We start from the raw sequence: 12,666 nt of genomic DNA, 5'->3' as shown, positions 1-12,666 counted from the left end.
AGCCAGGGACAGGTCTAGCTAGCCAGGGACAGATCTAGATAGCCAGGGACAGGTCTAGCTAGCCAGGGACAGGTCTAGCTAGCCAGGGACAGGTCTAGCTAGCCAGGGACAGATCTAGCTAGCCAGGGACAGGTCTGGCTAGCCAGGGACAGATCTAGCCAGGGACAGGTCTAGCAAGCCAGGGACAGGTCTAGCTAGCCAGGGACAGATCTAGCCAGGGACAGATCTAGCCAGGGACAGATCTAGCCAGGAACAGCTATAGGACCAGACACAGATCTGTGTCTCAGCCCCAGGAACAGACCAGTTGTACATACAATGTGAACAGTACACTTATATAATTGATTCCATTATTGCACAAGGATATACAAGTAAATGTGAACACAAGTACATTATAGATTCGGACTAAATTCCGCCTGTATGTGTGTTCAGATGACTACGCTGCAGTGTGTAACCTGCCCAGGAGAGGAGCAGACAGCCTGAGGGAGAGGCCAGGGTACGAGTACGGGCCTGAGAGCTCCGAGGCTGTGGAGGGCCCCTACGGCCCCTACTGGGACAACTACGGGGCCTCTGTCCCGGGGGGGCCCTTCTACAGCGCGGGGGTTCCCCAGGGCATCCCCCTCTTCACCGACCCTGCCAGCGAGAGCGACTACGGGGGGAGGCAGCCCCCCCTCAGGATCCCTGTCCACCGGCCCCGGGAGCCCCCGCCCCCCCTGCTACGCCCCGCCCGCCCCCACTACGGTACCCCCTGCATCCTGGTTTCACACACGCAGCAGACATGCTGATCCACATCAGATCTAATGGCTTTTTTTTTTTTGTTTACGGTAGTTATGTCAGTAATGGTTATTTTGCTATTTTGTCCCCCCGTCCTGTCCAATCAGAGCCCTCCGCTGGCTTCGAGGGTCTCCGGGCGGAGGAGTGTGGCGTGCTGAACGGCTGTGAGAACGGTCGCTGCGTTCGCGTGAGGGAGGGCTACACCTGCGACTGCTTCGACGGCTTCCAGCTCGACCTCACCAAGATGGCGTGCGTCGGTAAGCCCCACCCACTGTTCGCCCCACACACACACCTCCCTCGGCCAGGTGGCTCTCCTGAGGAGAACATGTGACTTTCTCCCTTCCTGTCCTGCACACAGACGGCTTGGTGTGGGGCCTTCAGATCAGGCCATGAGCACGGTCTCTCTGGTTGGTAGAGACAAGTCCTGGACTCTCTTCAGTACAGTAACTCTGCAGGCAGTATTGAAGAAGCCCGATAGAGAGCCGGGTCCATTTTACAGGCTTGCTTTCGTGACGGTTCTGTAAGAGCCGTAGCCACGCTCCGTCTGACAAGGTAGTACGCCACTGATTCGAACGCTCGGCCTCCGACTTGCCAAGCGCGACCACTACCAACTACGCCAAAGAAAAGCTAGCTCTTATTTGACGCGGGTGGCCTCTTACATACCTGAGGAGCGAGTTTCACGGTTCTCACTCCGTTACACTTTGGTTATGTTTGGCAGGAAACTGATTCCAGTGTCTCTCTTCAAGGAGAGTGCACTTTGCTCCTGCGTCTGTATCTGAAGTCACTCCCCTGCCTGCAGAGAGGCCTTGAATCCCAGCCCTGCCGTGTAGTACATGGGATATTACATGTTTTAAAAGCGCTGTTTGTTTAGTTTGAAAGAGAAGCCCTGGTCTCGTAATGATGTGCTGAGATTACAGTATGCTGCAGGAATCTCCCAGCCTGCAGCATCCTCTCCAAGGCCGACTGCCGTCCCCCCACACAGCAGAGCTGACAGAACTCTGACTCTTTGGTTCTGATTTGTGAAAAAGCTTGTGGGAAGCACACACTCCAGTTCCAGAGTCATGTTCTACACCCCATCGCTGTTTCCTCCTGATGGAAACGACCTCGGCAGAGAGAGAGAGGAAAGGTCGTTTGAGAAATGACAATCAGGCCTCTCGTGCCAGAAAATAAAATAAAAACCACTTGAAGGCCAAGAATGAGAACAGAAATTTTATACAATGTATTTTTAATGTAAGCAACAACATCTGACTGGTCTTAAACCACATTGGGGCCTCAACCAGATCAAAGTCCGGGCACGCTACATGACGACATGCTTGATTAGTGTCAGTGGTTAAAGACTCCATGAGCTTCCCAGACATCATGCTAGGTAATATGTGGAAGGAGAGAGAGAGACTCAGAATGTGAGAGAGAGATGATAGAAAGAGAGAGAATGTGAATCCCGTAGATAAGCCAAGACCGTTCCGAGAGACCGTGGAGAATGAGAATGTGCTCTAAGTGATTTCAGTGACATCAATCATCCAGACTCCTCGATCCAGCCACCCAGCCCCTCTGCAGTCCTGAAGCTGGACTTGTGCCACCAGCAGCAGCTGTGGCTGTGAGCCCTCTCTAGGCTAACCCTCCGTGTCTCCTCCCTCCAGACATCAACGAGTGTGAGGACATCAGCGACAAGGTGTCCCTGTGTGAGAACGGGGAGTGTAGCAACACAGAGGGCTCCTACAAGTGCTCCTGCCTGCCTGGCTTCCAGGCCTCCGCCAAGCCTCACCACTGCATCCCTGAGATCCCAGAGATCGGCCGCAGGGAGGCGGGAAACTGAGTCCTCCTCTCCTGCCTCCCTCCATCTAGGACTACTCCTCCACCCCCCATCCCCCCATCCCTCATCCTCCACCCTCCTGCAGCCTGGCTCCAACCCTCCAACTATGGCGATGCAAAGTCCACACACTCTCACACACACACCAGGCAATGCAACGTCCACACACACTCACACCGCAGGTGATATGACGTCCACACACACTCACACACACACTTTCAGGCAGCCAGAGGCTCTGCAGTGAACGTATTTTGTAGGATCCAATATTTCTCCAGAGGGGGGGTTTTCTTAAAGGGATTTTATGAGGACTGACATTATTAACCTGTAACCCAGACAGTTTTTTGTAAAAACATATTCTCCACATAAGCTTTCCCAATTTTTTTTTCTTTTGGTTTATTATTTATTTCCTTTACATGCTGAGGTTCTGCAAAGCAAGGAAGAGATCCATGTTTGTATGTCAGTCTGTTAAACTTCGGTGGGGGGGTCGTCTTAAATGTTGATCAGAGCGGGAGAGAATCTCATACACAGACAACCACCAACCGTCACTGTTTATCTTCATATATGCATCATGAAATTCCATAGATATTTTCTGAGACCGTTTTGCTCAATGGGGGAATTTACCTCTAAACCACCTTTTAGATATGGAATGAAAAGACCTTCATATGGACTCCACAACCTCCTCCTTGGTCTGCTGTCCGTCTTGTAAGGAGACAGATCTTAGGTTTTCTCATAAGCGTCCGATCAACCCTACTCCAACCAGGAAATCAAGCTCAACCCAACCCTACTGTATCACGTGTCACTTCCTGTCACCAGTACCAAGGCTGGGGATTGGTGGAGCACTGTGTGGGTATGCAATGGCTGTAAATGTATATGATGAGCTGTGGAATATATTTGTAAAGGCTCTGTTGGCCGTCTCCATTGACATGGCAGATCCGGGTGTTGACAAAGCAGAGGCCCAGAGGTCCATGTGAGTCTGTCCTTCTCAAAGGTCTTCAGGTCCTGCAGGAGAACGTTTCCATGTGTGCGTCTCTGAACGAGAGAAGAGGCAGGGTTTTCTTTAGGAGGATTGGGATGTTTTGTACAGATCTAGTACTATGTATTATTTTTGTTACATATTCTAATAATGCATATAGTGCACCCATTATTTTGTTTGAAAAAAAAAAAAGACAAAAAAAAAAGATTAATTCTGCATTACAATTGTAGCTATGTAGATTTATATATTTCTGTAAAAACTGTTTTAAACATCTTTTTATGAATAAGAAAAGTGGTTTACACTACTAGATAAAGTGTATGTATCCTGCCCTGTGGAGCAGACATTAAAATGTACTTTTAGGAAATGGCACTATTCTTAACACAAGTCCAATGTGGTGCCAATAATCCTACAAGTTCAGAACAAAGACAAATGCTTTTTTCAAATGCAAGCATCAGCTATTCTGTCTAAACAACTCTGTGCCTAAATATCAGGCCGTGATTGTCAACTGAAAAGCAACACATGCTTTTCCATGTGTCTGTTTCTGGGTTCAACATGTCATATTCTAGCGAGTCGCTTTTCACTTTCTTACAACTTCAAGTCACATTCCGCTTATTTGTCAATAGACTCGCTGAGCAGTATCTTGTCAAACATTTATTACACAATGGTAGTCTTGTTTCTTGTAACCAATGCCCTTGACCTGCATTTAAAGAGAATAAACCAACAGTGATTTTGATTTTTTTACTGTGGTATTCACTGTGTTCTCTTTATAGTATGATTCCTCATCACACACAGTCTCATTGTGAGGCCAACCTCATTGTGAGCATTGTTATGGATTTTGGGCTGTTTTAAGGCATTGAATAACCCACAAAGAAGTTGTTATAATTATGTGGTGTATTCTGTGGTCAATGTAAATACCATTCCTTTTGTTCGCCTCATGACTGTAATCACTACCAGTCATCGAAATAAAATTAGAAAATGTATTTCATTGTGTGGCTTTATCATGCAGTCCGCATTTCATGCTAAAACATTTTTTGTAATAAAGGAAAACATTTAAAATCCAGCATGACTATGGCGCCGCTTTGAGGCTGGGTAGCGCAACCACACCGGCGGCCAATCGACTTTCCCAAAATAATCCTATTGGTTAATCATGAGGGCTTGGATTCCCGGAAGTTGCTTCCGTTTCGTCCTCAAAATAAAACTACAAGGAATACAAATCCCATCAACCACTTCAGCTCTTGCGCAGTTGCATTGTTGAATGAGCGACATGCTTGGAGAATATTATAGATCTTATAACATTCACCTGGGGTAATGTTGAATATTGCACACTACTGATATCGGTAGGCTACGTAATTGGCACTCTGTTATACAGTAAATCGCTATGGCAATGTTTAGAAGCATTGATGAGGTTAGAAATACTTTCCAGGTTAGTTGCTAGCAAAATAGCTATGCGTTTCAGTTTTAAGAAAACAAATGCATGGCCTTCGGGGACAAAGATGTAATCAGTTCTTTAATGTGATTTAAGTGCTCTCGTTTAGTGTAGATTTTGGAATTTGGAAGCCCAGGATCAAGTTGCATGCAGGTTGCCTTATCAAGCTGTGTACTGGCGAGCTAACGTTTAAGATCATGAGGATTGTAGACGTGTAATTTACATTTACTGAAAAATCTTCTAGCTGTCTCTACCTGATGTCTAATGTTAGCTGCTAATTTCAGTTGGTCAACAGTTTGCTGCCACTGTAGTGTAGCTACACTGTCGACGTGTCTTATCAATAGGTAGCTACAGTAGAGCCTAGATTTGAGCTGTTTGTGAGGAAGGGTCAGATAATTATCGAACTTTGTTCCAGTTTTAACTAATGGCCAAGGAAGAATGTGTCGCACAATCGAACCGAAGCGAAGAGTCCTCAACTCTACGACGTCGGAGAGCAAACCTGAAGACTGAAACTCAGAACTCCCGTACTTTAAGCCACAATGAGATGTCCAAACCAAACGTCGAAGACAGTGATGACGATACAGACCCTCAAGATGACTCTCAGTCATCAAATGGGACGTCACGCCAAAGTTTTAACAGTGAAATATATCCTCCATATACTGAGACGCACAGCACCGTTCCCCTTCTGGTAGTGTTGCTGCTTTCTTTCTCCACGCGCCTCTATAAAATAACGGAACCCCCTCATGTGTGGTGAGTGATATTTGCACCGGGTGTAAACACCGGACTGGGTCTGTTTATGTTCACCGTAATCACACCGGGATCCTTATATGTTCTAGCTGGGACGAGACCCACTTCGGAAAGATGGGGAGCCACTACATTAACAGAACCTTCTTCTTTGACGTCCATCCTCCTCTTGGCAAAGTAAGCCTGATCTTGACACGCAGGTGTTAATAGTGACAGAAAGCAGGTCTAGTCGAGTTTATTTGCCATTTGTTGTCTAAACCTTTTAATAAATAACCCCCAATCCTATATGAGCTGCTATTCTTATCAACAACATAATATAAACGAAGAATTGAATACACATCAAGTTAAGAAATTGATCCACCACCTACATGTTTCAATTGGCCAATAAGGCCGCACCTACCTTGTTGTTTCTGGGCCCTGTGTTCCAGATGCTGATTGGTCTAGCTGGCTACATGACCGGCTACGATGGAACCTTCCCTTTCTCCAAACCAGGAGACACATACGAGCACCATAACTACTGGGGGATGAGAGGGGTGAGGGTGGCCCTAGCAGAGCCCATAACTACTGGGGGATGAGAGGGGTGAGGGTGGCCCTAGCAGAGCCCATAACTACTGGGGGATGAGAGGGGTGAGGGTGGCCTAGCAGAGCCCATAACTACTGGGGGATGAGAGGGGTGAGGGTGGCCCTAGCAGAGCCCATAACTACTGGGGGATGAGAGGGGTGAGGGTGGCCCTAGCAGAGCCCATAACTACTGGGGGATGAGAGGGGTGAGGGTGGCCTAGCAGAGCCCATGGCTTCCAACGAGAGCTTGATGTAACAGCGCTCTTCACAGTAGAGGCCAGGGGCCTATTCCAGAAAGCGAGTTAACCGAGTAAGCCAGTGTAATGTCAGGGAAAGTAACTGACGTAAGCCTGGTTTATTCAGTGAACTGACCAGGACCAGGCCCCTGGCTTGACCCATGTGTTGTGTGCCTGCAGGTCTGTGCAGCTTTGGGGGCCTGCCTGCCTGTGTTTGCCTACCTCACAGTGCTGGAGCTGTCCCAGTCGGAGACTGCTGCTGTCATAGCTGCCACAATGCTCGTCTTTGGTTAGTGAGATTCAGTGTTTGTTGTTGTTCTGTGCAGGGGGGTGTACATTTGTTGTCAAACGTGTGTGTGTGACAGCGTTTTTAATCACAGAGGATGCAGCTGTTGTTTTCTTCATAGAAAGTGGGGGACAGATTTTCCAGGATTGTTGAAGACAAAAGAAACCCTGATTCTGTATCCGATGGTAACAGATACTTTTTGTTTTTAATTGGTGTTTTTTACTGCTTGTTTTCCTTGGCCCTCGCTGTGGCAGACACTGGCTGCATCACCCTGTCCCAGTACATCCTACTGGACCCTATCCTGATGTTCTTCATAATGGGAGCAGTGCTGAGCATGGCCAAGTTCAATCAGCAGAGATACCGGTAGGGAGGACATATCTCTGGGTTTTTATCAGATGAGAAGATTAATATTATCAGATACGATTATCAAAGGTGCAGGTGTATACTTAAAATAAGTCTGTCATAATGCAGGGGTATATATTGTATTTCTTTGACTATTTCCTGAGCATCTAATGTTCTGACGCCTGTTTGTAATTATCCTGCAGACCCTTTAGCTCCCCCTGGTGGATGTGGCTGGTATTGACTGGCGTGAACCTGGCTGGGGCACTGGGGGTGAAGTTTGTGGGCCTGTTTGTCATTTTGCTGGTGGGACTGAACACAGTCTGGGACCTCTGGAGACTTCTGGGAGATCTGCACTTGTCCTTGGTACAGTGATTCTCACACTTATGTTTTGAATTTTAAAAGGCATTGAATATTTAATATTGAAATTTAAACACCACCTCCCCCCCCAAAAAAAAAATTCTGCTTAAAAAAATCTAATTCAATTCGAATGGTGAAATTCAGATCCCAAAACATTTCTTTTTACATTGAAATCAATTCATATTTAAATTTTAAAGAGGTCAATTCAAAATCAACAAATTCAGTGATGTTTCTATTTCAATATTAAGTATTCAATGCCTTTTTAAAATTCAAAACATTATGTCACTGATTTACTTCCATATACCTTAGCTTACCCCCAACACTAGTGTACACGGTCATGCTGGGATCTGACCTCCATTCCTCCTGGTCTTGTCTCTCTCTCTCCACGGTGACAGGTCGACGTTGGAAAGCACTTGTTGGCCAGGGTGTGCGGGCTCATCCTGCTGCCTCTGTTTCTCTACATCACCATATTTGCTGTGCACTTTGTTGTCTTGAACAAGAGGTGAGCAGCGGTAGACTTCTTCTCGTGGTGTGACGTGACTGTTATGAACTAGGGATGCTCATAATTAACCATGTAGCCGAACCGTTAACCGACAATACGAATGTTTACTGGTTAATACTATCGGTTAAACAGTGTTGCCAGTGTTGACAAATTCTAGCGACAAATCTAGCGACTTTCTGCTACTATGTTGTTAAAGTCGTCAATCAGGTAGTTAAACCTAGCTCTCTCAGATTCAATGTGTTTTCATTTTGTTTATCTGTTTTAACGAGCTCCGGTTATCTGTCAAATTATTTTTCAAAATGAGCATCCCTATTATGAACATTTTCTGTCCCTGCTGTCTCGTAATATCAGTGGGTCTGGAGACGGCTTCTTCAGCTCCGCCTTCCAGTCTCGCCTGATTGGAAACAACCTTCACAACGCTTCAATGCCGGAATGTGAGTTTAGATCCCTGTGATTGGTTATCTGCTGGGCTGGCTCTCAGGTCTCTTGTGCTACTGGATGAACGATGTTGTTCCTGTGCAGACCTGGCGTACGGCTCCACCATCACAGTGAAGAACCTGCGCATCGCTGGAGGGTACCTCCACTCCCACTGGCACCTGTACCCCGAGGGCGTGGGGGCCAAACAGCAGCAGGTCAGGCTCCAGAGACGAAGAATCACCTATACTGTCTTCACTTAGCAGACGCTTTTATCCAGAGCGACGCACCAGGGGGAGTTCTGAACCTGCAACCTGTTGATCTGCAGTACAAGGCTCTAACCACTATTATACCCTTTACTGGGTAACATTTAGACATAACTCCTTCTCGTGCTTGAATCCCAGACACTCCATGATGTTCTTGTTGTTGTGTCCAGGTCACCGCCTACCTCCACAAGGACTACAACAACCTGTGGCTGCTCCAGAGGCAGGAGGAGGGGGACGGTAGGAGGCAGGAGTTACACAATATCTAAATAGTAGTGGGATGACTGTCTTTGAAGCAGTTTGTTCATCGAAGATTTGTTTGTTTTCAGCACAATCTGGATCCCCGGACCTGGTCCGTGATGGTGACATCATCCGACTTCAGCACAAAGAGTAAGTATTCCCTTCTATGATTAGATTATTATTATTATTATTCCAGATCCTTGAGCCATATGCACAGTAACCTGACGCACCAGTGTTCTGTAAGCTAAAGTGTGACTCTCCTGTTCTACAGGACCACCAGAAACCTGCACAGTCACCTTCACGAAGCACCTCTCACCAAGAAGCACTTCCAGGTCACAGGATATGGCATTGTGAGTTAGAAACTACAGATGTCTCTCTCTCTGGATGACAGTCTGTGTAGAAACTACAGCAGACGTTCATTTGGACTTCTGGGAGTTGTAGTCTTACATGAATGTCTCCCTGCCGCGCTGCTTCCAGAACGGGACGGGTGACCCTAACGACCTGTGGCAGGTGGAGGTGAGCGGGGGTCGGAGGGGGGACCTGGTGAAGGTGCTCCGCAGCAAGGTGCGCTTCCTCCACAAAGCCACCGGCTGTGTCCTCTACTCCTCCGGAAAGACTCTCCCCAAGTGGTAAGAATCTGGCCGGGGGGGAGAGGGTAGCTCACCAGATAGGTGTGAGTACCATGCAGACTGATGCCTTACCACAGCGGCCTGGGTTCAAATCCTTCCTTGGCCCTTAGCTACATCTCTCCGTCTCTCTGACTCTGTTTGTCTCTCTGTCTTCCTCTCTGTGTCTCTCTCTGTGTGTCTCTCTCTGTGTGTCTGTCTGTGTCTCTCTCTTTGTCTCTCTCTTTGTCTCTCTTCCTGTCACACTTCACTTAAAACTGTCCAATAAAGCATGAAAAATGCCACAAAAGACAATGAAAATCAGGCTTTGTGTCCATGGTGATATTCATCTACCCTCGTTCTGATGTTCTTCGTTCATAAACGGTGTTGATGGCTCCCTGTGTGTCCAGGGGCTGGGAGCAGGTGGAGGTGACCTGTAGCCCCTACCTGAAGGAGACCCCAAACTCCCAGTGGAATATTGAAGACCACATCAACCCCAAACGTACGGTTTCTTATCTCTCTTTTGTCAACACTGCGTTGTGTGTAGTCACGATGGGAAGTTGTCAATAAAAGCACATCTATATGTTCTGTGTGGACAGTGCCCAATATCAGCCTGTCAGTGCTGAAACCTCACTTCCTGGAGATTCTAGTGGAGTCCCACATTGTCATGATTAGGGTAAGAAAAGAACAAAAAAATCTATATAGAAGGATTCTCCAACTGAATTTTATTTGCTCTAATTGTGTTTTTATTTTTCCTGTTCCAGGGCAACAGTGGGTTGAAGCCCAAAGACAACGAAATGACCTCTAAACCCTGGCACTGGCCGCTGAACTATCAGGTACACAGCTCACATCTCTGACATCTCAATATTCTAACCATCATAAAATGAAAATATACTCACCACGTCTGGTTTGTCATCTTACAGGGGTTGAGGTTTTCTGGAGTGAATGAGACAGAGTATCGAGTTTACCTGCTGGGGAACCCTGTGAGTATTCTGCTGACATGCCTGTGTAGTTACCTGTGTCTACCTCACACATGCGGTGCTGGTGTGACTGTGTGTGTGTGTGTGTGTGTGTGTGTCTCTCAGGTGATCTGGTGGCTGAACCTGTTCTGTCTGGGCCTGTATGTTACCATGGTGACCCTGGCCTCTCTGGCTCTACAAAGAGGAGTCTCCTTGGACCAGAAAAGACAAGGTTGGTAACAGTCATCACATACTCACACTGTCCGTCTTTAATGGTCTAGTAGGATTAACCTCCTTCTCTTCCCCCTGCTCCCCCTCACTCCCTCTTACCCCTTCCTCCCTCCCTCCATTTCCCCCCTCCCTCCGTCCCCCCTCCCTCTATCCCCCCCTGCTCCACCTCCCTCCGTCCCCCCTCCCTCTATCCCCCCCTGCTCCACCTCCCTCCGTCCCCCTCCATCCATCTCCCCTCGGTGTGTTCCAGAGCTGTGCAGAGTACTGAGGGAGGGTGGAGGCCTGCTGTTCCTTGGCTGGCTGCTTCACTACGCCCCCTTCTACACCATGGGCCGCATCCTGTATTACCACCACTACTTTCCTGCCATGCTGTTCAGCAGCATGCTCACAGGTACGGCACCCTCTCCCCCCTCGTCTCCCTGGACCAACATCGCTGTGGTCTGCCTCCACAGTAAGGATCATGGCTGCAGGTTTGAGATGTTGACAATGATTCGTCATTTTCGCCCTGTTGTTTTGTGTGTCAGGAGTGACGGTGGACACCCTGCTGCGTGCTGCGGAGCTGTGCCTGTCCCCTCCCTCCTCGCTCTGGCTGCTGCGGTGTGGGCAGGTGGTGCTGCTGGGTGGTGTTCTCTACAGGTGACCTGCTAACGAGGCCTCGGCCTCCCCTTCCAGCCTGCGTACATATCGACAGGGGTGGAGGTTTCATTATACAGGGATAGGGGAGTCAGGTGGCTGAGCGGTTAGGGAATCGGGCTCGTAATCTGAAGGTTGCTAGTTCGATTCCAGGCCGTGCCAAATGACGTTGTGTCCTTGGGCAAGGCACTTCACTCTACTTGCCTCGGGGGGAATGTCCCTGTACTTACTGTAAGTCACTCTGGATAAGAGCGTCTGCTAAATGACTAAATGTAACGTCCAACCCTTTTGGAAAACGGCCAATCTGTCCGTCCCACCACACACACACACATTTTACATTACATTTAGTCATTTTACATTTAGTCATTTAGTCACACACACAGAAACACACAATTTATATTAAGAATATGATATTTAACGGCTGCTGTCTCGCCCACATTTGAAAACAAACCCTCTCGAGATGAATCAGTTATGAAACGGCTCCCGTTATTCCCTCTCCTCATTTAATGCATTACGTTTCTGTTTGTTTTGTGTTCCACCCAGCTTCTATCTGTTTCACCCTCTCTCGTACGGGATGAAAGGGCCACTGGCACACGACCCAGCCAGCACCATGGCAGGCATGAAGTGGATGGACTCTTGGGAGTTTTAGTCACTTAACTGTAGAAGGAGTAGTGTGCCCACCATTTCGACAAAACCTAGTTTTATATAAAAGTTTTATATCAGTGACTTTTAAGCAAGTATTGTATGTTCCCAACACATCATATTTCTTTCTGAATTTCAAGGTATTTTCATAATGTGAACTAGACAATTGTTTACACGGTCAAGTGTTTTACATGTGTGTCTCACCATTTAAAGGTGATTTATTCATGTAGTTTCAGTACATTTCAGTTTACAAAATACTTGAGCCGCACAGTGGTGCGTTGTGCAATAACAGGACCAGATACACGTACTCTGTCTAAGTTAGCGTCTAAAAACTTAAATCACTGGCACATGTTTGAGAGAGTGCTAATGATGTCAACTGAACTGCCTTATCGTGTTAAGTTTGTACTGATTTGCAATAATAAGTGCCTGAGGAGAGTGTACAGAAACTGAGAACACTAATAACAATAATCAATAATTTAATTTTGAAAATGTCCTTTAATTTAATGTTTTGGCGGGATTGATGTGAACATTGTTTAATAGTACGGCGTAAGTCGTCTTTCTGTTTGTGAAGTGGACTGTTACTTCAACTAACTAAACCTCATTTTTCTTTGTTTTCCCATTTTATAAATAAATATTAATAACCGTTTTTGTGTCTGTATGAGCTGGAGATAGTG

The 12,666-nt window shown here is 47.1% G+C and overlaps 2 protein-coding genes across 3 annotated transcripts in view; both read left to right on the top strand.

Annotated features, from left to right (window-relative positions):
- Positions 1 to 4,562, top strand: part of LOC136949020 (latent-transforming growth factor beta-binding protein 2-like) — an 86,191-nt gene extending 81,629 nt beyond the window's left edge. Inside the window, 3 exon segments of the mRNA XM_067243212.1 lie at positions 430 to 738; positions 879 to 1,028; positions 2,409 to 4,562. Coding sequence (XP_067099313.1) covers positions 430 to 738; positions 879 to 1,028; positions 2,409 to 2,584 — 635 coding nt within the window. The 3' untranslated portion in view covers positions 2,585 to 4,562.
- A 221-nt stretch (positions 4,563 to 4,783) lies between these two features.
- On the top strand, positions 4,784 to 12,638 carry pomt2 (protein-O-mannosyltransferase 2). Of its 2 annotated transcripts, none has more exons than XM_067243571.1 (22): positions 4,784 to 4,888; positions 5,393 to 5,727; positions 5,814 to 5,898; positions 6,150 to 6,254; positions 6,699 to 6,807; positions 7,059 to 7,167; positions 7,350 to 7,509; positions 7,899 to 8,005; positions 8,357 to 8,439; positions 8,528 to 8,637; positions 8,856 to 8,922; positions 9,012 to 9,072; positions 9,194 to 9,272; positions 9,400 to 9,551; positions 9,938 to 10,029; positions 10,127 to 10,203; positions 10,292 to 10,363; positions 10,451 to 10,510; positions 10,613 to 10,718; positions 10,968 to 11,108; positions 11,242 to 11,353; positions 11,894 to 12,638. In XM_067243571.1, exons 2-22 carry the CDS (start codon positions 5,402 to 5,404, stop codon positions 11,997 to 11,999), a joined length of 2,319 nt encoding a protein of 772 aa, XP_067099672.1. In that variant the 5' UTR covers positions 4,784 to 4,888; positions 5,393 to 5,401; the 3' UTR covers positions 12,000 to 12,638. The 2 variants fall into 2 exon arrangements, with proteins under 2 accessions (XP_067099672.1, XP_067099673.1); XM_067243572.1 differs by lacking the exon at positions 4,784 to 4,888 and adding an exon at positions 4,943 to 4,974.
- The last annotated feature ends 28 nt before the right edge of the window (positions 12,639 to 12,666 follow it).

The sequence above is a fragment of the Osmerus mordax genome, chromosome 9 (assembly GCF_038355195.1).
Source record: "Osmerus mordax isolate fOsmMor3 chromosome 9, fOsmMor3.pri, whole genome shotgun sequence".
In the NCBI taxonomy this organism is placed as follows: domain Eukaryota; kingdom Metazoa; phylum Chordata; class Actinopteri; order Osmeriformes; family Osmeridae; genus Osmerus; species Osmerus mordax.
The sequence above is the reverse complement of the archived record's forward strand: the minus strand, read 5'-3'. Positions and strand labels throughout refer to the sequence as shown.

Excerpts from the sequence above, each read along its gene's own strand:
- pomt2 (XM_067243571.1), top strand. The coding sequence starts at position 5,402 with ATGGCCAAGGAAGAATGTGTCGCACAATCGAACCGAAGCGAAGAGTCC. Across the intron at positions 9,273-9,399 it reads AGGTCACAGGATATGGCATT|AACGGGACGGGTGACCCTAA; the intron begins GTGAGTTAGAAA and ends CGCTGCTTCCAG. Across the intron at positions 11,109-11,241 it reads GTTCAGCAGCATGCTCACAG|GAGTGACGGTGGACACCCTG; the intron begins GTACGGCACCCT and ends TTTGTGTGTCAG.